At 33.4% G+C, this 7,500-nt stretch overlaps 2 protein-coding genes across 2 annotated transcripts in view; one reads left to right on the forward strand and one right to left on the reverse strand.

Annotated features, from left to right (window-relative positions):
- The window catches only part of HELRODRAFT_84542 (hypothetical protein), a gene marked incomplete at both ends in the record, with an annotated part of 4,124 nt that extends 2,710 nt beyond the window's left edge, over positions 1-1,414 (reverse strand). Inside the window, 4 exons of the mRNA XM_009025087.1 lie at positions 7-100; positions 516-591; positions 877-941; positions 1,296-1,414. Of these exons, the coding sequence (XP_009023335.1) occupies positions 7-100; positions 516-591; positions 877-941; positions 1,296-1,414 (354 nt within the window). The remainder of the gene's footprint in view (positions 1-6; positions 101-515; positions 592-876; positions 942-1,295) is intronic.
- Positions 1,415-3,674: 2,260 nt separating this feature from the next.
- Positions 3,675-7,500, forward strand: part of HELRODRAFT_84530 (hypothetical protein) — a gene marked incomplete at both ends in the record, with an annotated part of 6,826 nt that continues 3,000 nt past the window's right edge. Inside the window, 8 exons of the mRNA XM_009025084.1 lie at positions 3,675-3,866; positions 4,029-4,175; positions 4,556-4,772; positions 5,228-5,419; positions 5,519-5,577; positions 5,890-6,003; positions 6,296-6,520; positions 7,233-7,414. Of these exons, the coding sequence (XP_009023332.1) occupies positions 3,675-3,866; positions 4,029-4,175; positions 4,556-4,772; positions 5,228-5,419; positions 5,519-5,577; positions 5,890-6,003; positions 6,296-6,520; positions 7,233-7,414 (1,328 nt within the window). The remainder of the gene's footprint in view (positions 3,867-4,028; positions 4,176-4,555; positions 4,773-5,227; positions 5,420-5,518; positions 5,578-5,889; positions 6,004-6,295; positions 6,521-7,232; positions 7,415-7,500) is intronic.

A 7,500-nucleotide genomic window follows, 5' to 3' on the forward strand; every position in this document is an offset into this window, starting at 1 on the left:
CCCAACCATCATAACGTATGACTTATTCCAATCTCTAACGTAGGAGGCAGCTCTCATGTCTTTCCAGGTCATCAGATGATGGAATGGCTTGCCTGTATCTCTGGTAAAGATGGCGATGATGAAAATGATGGTGAAGATGGAGATGATGGTGAGGATGAAGATGATGATAATGAAGATAGTGAGGATGAAGATGATGGTGAGGATGATGAAGATAGTGAAAATGATGATAATGAAGATGGTGATGAAGATGATGGTTATGAAAATGATGATAATGAAGATGGTGATGAAGATGATGATGATGATGAAGATGATGAGGATGAAGATGGTGATGATAAGATGATGACGATGACGAAGATAATAACAATAATAATAACAATAATAATAGTAATAATAATAATAGGATGAATATGGTGATGAAGATGATGAAGATGGTGAAGATGATGACGATGATGAAGATAATAACAATAATAATAACACTAATAATAATAATAGTAATAATAATAATAATCACGGACTTATCCCAAGTTATGAATGTATTCCTCTGAGTTGCAATGCCTAGGCAAGATATGTCAGACGCCGTCAGGCCTGAAACTGTTTGTTGTCAGTTCAATTCTTACCATAACTTATTATTATTATTATCATTATTAATGTTTTTGTTGTCATTATTTATTATTACAAAAATTAACGATCCCTATTAAATAATATGTTTCTGTGGTTATTATGGACACCCTCATAAATATCACCAACACCATAACTCGTAATAATTTTTATTGCTATTGCTATTATTGCAGATGTTATTATTTATAATTACGAATAACAATAAAAATAATAAATGAAAAAAAAATAATAATAACAATAATTATAACTTAATTATACTTTCGATAGCTCGTCTTATGACATAGACGCACTGTTGGAATATCTCCTCTTCATCAATCTCGCAACTTTCACCATTGCCGTCGTCATCATCCTTCCTTATTAGATGCACCTTAGTTTATAATTATTTAATTATGCAATTATTTAATTATAACGATAGTATTGATAGTAGTAGTTGTATTAGCAGCTAGAGCGGTAGCAGCAGCAGCCGCAACGGTAGTAGTAGCAGTAGTGGTAGTAGTATTAATATTAGTATCTGGAATGGTAGTGGTAATAGCAAAAAAATGTAATGGTAAAAGAAGGATCAACTAGTTAACCATCTAGTCAGTTAGCCAACCAATCCACCAACCAACCAACCAACTAACAAACCAACCAACCAACCAATCAATCAAACCAAACAACCAACCAATCAACCGACCAACCAACCAACCGATCGAACCTTATCAGAAGCATTAGCAAGTATCTGAGATTTTGAATTGTAGATGAGACATCTGACAGTCGTCGTGCCGACATCTAGAGAAGCTATGTACTTCTCAGACATAATCTATGTTATGATATACACAGTAAAAAAGATTAAAAAAAAGTAAATTTTATTTTATTAATATTATGATATACATAGTAGAAAAATAAAAAAAAAATCAAATTTATTTTATTCTGTTAAGACTGGGAATTGGTGGATTTTTATACAGAATAAATTCCATTTATGTAGTGCTAGATGTTTCAACATTCTTAACTTTGATAGTGAACAGTAATTAGTAATTAATTGGTCTAATTACTTATTCTCTAATTACTATGATGATAGATTCAGTAACAATTTTTCAGAAGCCTATGTAATGTATGCGTTTGTGAGACTTTGATGTGACATCAAAAAGTAATAATTAGCATAAATGATTAATAATAATTAAATATTAAATTGAATTTGTCGTTCATTATGCCAATATTAAAATAAATATATATATATATTTAAAAAAAAAATAATATTGATAATTTGAATAAGAAAAATTAAATTAAATTAAAAAACAATTTATCAACCAGATTTCTGATTTATTGATGCACTTTAATTTTTTTTATTCAATAATTTATAATACAATAAGGCACGATATTGTTATAAATTATTACAACTCTTTTATGATTTCATTTAAAAATTAAAACTACAACTTCAACTAGAAAATAAATTTCTTAAAAATTATTAAATAGATTTGTAAATCTATCTAATTTTTAAAAAATGCATAAAAGGGATAAAAGAAGCTACATAATTATCTTTGGGTTTGTTGATTATTCAACGTATTAGTACATGATTTGTTGATTTCAACTAAACTAATGGCTAATGCTTATCTATAATTTCACTAATCTAATCTAAGAAACAGATCCTAAAATTAGTGAAGTGGCACACAACACCACTCAAACACACCTAATTTCTAACACGACAAAGTTCAATTTAAAACGAAACTTATAAAAAATTATTGCCTGGTTTCGTTAATTAAATTAGGAATCATCCCAAATCTACAAAACGATTGCTGGAAAAATATACAAATATCGTTATTTCGATCGCTAAGTTTATTTATTTTTAAATAACTTAAGTTCACTTTTAAATTTTTTAAAATTTTAAAATGTTATAACAACGGTTACTATAACAACCAAAGCACTTTTCGTTCAATACTTGCACTTTTTAAACTTTAATAAATGCCGCAATATTCTTTAATTTTACAAATCAAATTTGAATGATTTTAATTTAATTTTCAATTTTGAACAAATTTATATATTGGCTAATAAATAAATTAATTCTTTATTTTTAAAAAGAAGTAGTTTCGTCACAAATACACGTAGAGAATAGAGATCAACAAATCAAATATTAAACATTAGTAATCCTTGATTATATTTTATTTTGTCTTCATTGTTTGATGATAATATTGTTAAAATATAATAAATTTATATTTATGTATTTAATAACAAATACTGAATTAAACAACTTATTGTGTATTTAAAAAGATATGAACTTAACAATTCTTTTTAAATAGAAAACAACCAAACAATGCTAAAAAATTCATCAAAAGAGAACCTAAACTTCGATAAAATAGGTAAAATTTACGAAAGCGACGAGGAAGATATAAAATCGGACAACAATCTGCAAGATGAAGTAACTACCATCCCCACCACCAACAACAACAACAACAAAAATAAAAACAACAAAAATAATAATGACAAATACAATAGCAATAATAATAATAATAACTTGAAAATATTTACAACAGATATTAATAACAGTCCTATCAACTCAAGTTACGATACTCTGAAGTTGACTAAACGCAGTAAAACATACACCGAACCACTCTTAAAATGTAATTTCATCGAGAAAGAGAGAACCAACTTAACTGAAGCTTCACACAAAAAAAAACTAACTTTGTCGGCCACTACTACTACTACTGCTGCAGCTGCAGAAGCTGCTGCTAAAACTACTTCAGGGAAATATAACAGTGCCGCGTCTAATAAATCACGTTTATCAGCTAAATTTAGGTAAATATTTCACTGCTATTATTACTGTTATTTATTGTAATTGTTATTAAAATAGTTATTTTTATTATTTATTATCATTTGAGTATTAGATGATTATAGTATGATAACAAATTAAACGATTTAGATGATGACGATTTTTTAGAGATAGCTGAATATAACGTTATAATGGACAACCTAATAAAATTAAAGCTGCTAAAGTTGCTGCAGTTGCTGCTGATTCTACTGCCAATAAAGATGATGATGCCGATGTAATATGACAACGATGTGACGATCTAACTATTGATGAAATGAGATTATCATCTTCAAATAATAATCTTTGCAGTGCTAAAAACGCATTCGTTAGTTCTTCCGAAGACGACGACGATGACGATGAAGATGGCGACGAAGAAGATGAGGAGGACGAAAGGATGATTGAATGGAACCCTCTCAACATGCCTGCTGATTACTGGCAGATACAAAAACTCATGAAGTACCTTAAGGTTTTTTAACCTTTTTTCCTCTTAATACATACACACAAACATACAGTCGCGCGCACACATACACGTACACACACACATAAACACAAACAAACACACATGCACAAACACACACAAACGCAAACAAACACACACACACACACACACACACACACACACACATAGAACGGCAACCAAACGTCTACATTAATTGCACTCTGTTCACTTCTTGATTTTGACCTGACGAATGAGAAAAACCAAATGGCAATTAAGGAAGATGGAGGAGTTGAGATGATCGTCAATCTTCTGGAAACCGAAGATCCTAAATGCAGGGTTGGGTTTGTTGATTGGTCGCTTGTTGATTAACCTTGGTTGGGTTTTGAACTTGATTGGTTGGATTTTGATTTTGATCGGTTGGATTTTGATTTTGATCGGTTGGATTTTGATTTTGATTGGTTGGATGTTGATTTGTTGATTTGGATTGACAGGTTGTTGGTTAAATTTTTTTATTAAATAACAGCCGGGGAACCAGGATAATTTATTGAATTTATTTTTAGGTACATTTTTTATCTTAAGCCTTTAAAACTTTCCTAATCATGATAATATTCACTTCATTATTATCCATTCCACCATTATCATTATTATCATTTCACATCATCATTTACATCCATTCCATAATCACAATAATCTTTCTCGTCCCCAAAAAAAATCAGATCGGAGCCCTAAAAATTTTAAAAGAACTCTGCTACAAGAATCAAACACTTCGGAAAAAACTTTCCGACTACGGAGCTATCAAAATGTTGGTCAAGTTGCTCTTTGACCCGGACTGGTTGACCCGTAGCTTAGCTGCCGAAACGCTGGCCAGAGTAGCCACGTTTCAAAGGGCCAAGAGAGCTGTGAGGAAAGAAGGGGGAATAAGTAAACTGGTTGGTCTAGATGGTTGGATGGATGGGTGAATGGATGGGTAGATGAATGGATGGATAGACTGATAGATGGGTGAGTGGATGGATAGATAGACTGATAGATGGGTGAGTGGATGGATGGATTGATGAATGGATGGATAAATGAATGGATAGATGAATGATTGAATGAATGAATAAAAAAGTTTGTTTCTTCACAAAATGGGATAAATGGCAAGCCGACAATGAATGTTCGACCTGATAAATTTTAAAATAAATTAATTTTGAAAATTATTTTCAAACCGCAGGTAAAACAGATTCAATTCAAACTGCCAAAATCTCACCAAAACGCCACCCTAACAGCAACCTCATCAAACGGACAGACCACCACTTCGACAACCACCAACAACAACAACATCAACGCGACATCAAGCCCAACAGCGACAAGCACAACGGCACAACTGCGCAACCAATCATCTCAATCAGCTACAAAACCATTCAACCAATCATCTTCCTCGCTTAACGTTAATCAGACAACGTCTTCAACCAATCAAATAATTGCGGAAGCAAAATCAGCCTCATTGGCTCTCTGGACTCTTAGCAGCGGAAGTAGAAAAAACCGGAAGTTGATGTGGGACGAAAAGATAATGACGTCATTGGTGGAATGGATGAAATGGTGTAGAAAGAACAAAAATTATAATAACACTAACAACAACAACATTAATAATAACAACAATAATAATAACAACAATAATAATAATAATGGAGGCGTTACAGATGAAAAAGATGAATTGCTAGTTGGTCTTGTTGGCGTTTTGAAAGAATGCACCAGAGAAGTTACTGTTAAATTTTACCGATTTGACATTTAGACAAATATCAATTTATTTATTTGATCATTTATTTATTCATCCATTCATTCAACCATTTATTCATTTTTTCGTTCGTTCGTTTACTCGTTCGTTCGTTCGTTCGCTTGCTCGTTTGTTCGTTTGTTTATAGGTCGTTCTTTGATTGTTTAATTCTTTCACCCATTCAATCATTCATTCAGTTAGTTGACGTTCATTCATTCATCTAGGCATTTATTCAATCACTCTTCTTTTTCGTTTTTTTATCGTTCCATCCATCCATCTATCGTTTCATTCATCCAGTCCTATTTCCGGAAATGCATGAAGGACGAAGGATTGCTGGAGCACGTCATCTTCCACCTCATCCATACGAAAAACTCCCAGTTGCAGATGCTCTGTGCCAGCACAATTGAGAAGGTAATGATGACGATGACGATGATGATGAGGATGATGATGATGATGATGGTGATGATAATCAAATCATGACGATGTGATGATGATGATAACTTTCATGTTGTGATGATGATGACGGTGACGCTGATGACGATGATGATAACTGTGATGATGATGAAGAAGAAGATGATGATGATGGTGATGATGATGTGATGATAACCATAAGGATGATGATGATGACTTGAAACAGACACACACACACACGCACGCACGCGCGCACAATTTGATACACACATCCACACACGCACAAACTCAGTGCGCCGTAGACGATGAATCTAGAGACCTGATCAGGGCTTACGGGGGCCTCACCCCTCTTGTTGAAATCGTAGCAGACGAGGGTAGCTTCCAGAAATCTTTGGTGGCGGCCACAGGTGCGATTTGGAAATGTTCCCCCAATCAAATAAACACCGTGAGGTTTCAAGAGTTGAAGACCGTTGATGTCTTGGTCAACTTGCTGATGGTCAAGAGCCAACCTGACGAGGTGAGGGTGATGATTACGATGACGTTCAACGTCAGATGTTGTGACGATGATGATTGGGATGATGATTGGGATGATGATGATTGTGATGATAATGATGATGATGTACTGACGGCCGGTGATGATTGTGATGATGATAGTAGTGATGATGATAGCTATAATGATGGTTATTAATTTTTTCAAAGTTTCTTTTGAGTTTTTCTCGGCGCTAAAATATTAAAAAATTGAAATAATTTTTTGATAATTATAACGGATAACTATTTTTACCACCACCACCATTTTCACCAAACGTTCTACTCATCAGCATCATCATGCACAACAACATCATCACCTCATTCTGTCTCAGTCGTATATCACCCATGTTCACATTCATCCACATAACCATTTTCATCATCGCCAACTTCACCAAAATATATCATCACGGTATCATTCCATCATCGCTGTATCGCATCATAGCACCATCACCCTTATCAATTACCTCCGTATCATCATCATATCACTATATCATCTTACCTCCGTATCATCATCATATCACTATATCATTTTACCTCCATATCATCATCATCATATCACTATATCATCTTACCTCCATATCATCATCATATCACTATATCATCTTACTCATCACTATCATAGTATCATTCCATCACCATCACCCTGCCATCCATCACACCAACACCTCATTCCATCACCACATCATCATCATCACCTCCAGGTGGTGGTAAACGTGGCGGGAGCCTTATCAGAGCTAGCGAGAGATTCGCAGTGCAGATCAACTCTAAGAAAGAACAATGGAATTCCTATGTTAATCTCGCTTCTGACGGGCACCAACCACCACATTCTTACGAATGCTGCTGTCGCTGTCGGTCGCTGCGCTGAAGACAGCGATTGTATGAAGTAAGTTGAAGTCGGGAGAAGTTTTTTTTTTTTTTTTTTTTTTTTTTTTTTTTTTTTTTTTTGATGGGTTTTAGTTATTAATTTAG

This window comes from Helobdella robusta (genome assembly GCF_000326865.2).
Source record: "Helobdella robusta unplaced genomic scaffold HELROscaffold_40, whole genome shotgun sequence".
Classification (NCBI taxonomy): Eukaryota; Metazoa; Annelida; class Clitellata; order Rhynchobdellida; family Glossiphoniidae; genus Helobdella; species Helobdella robusta.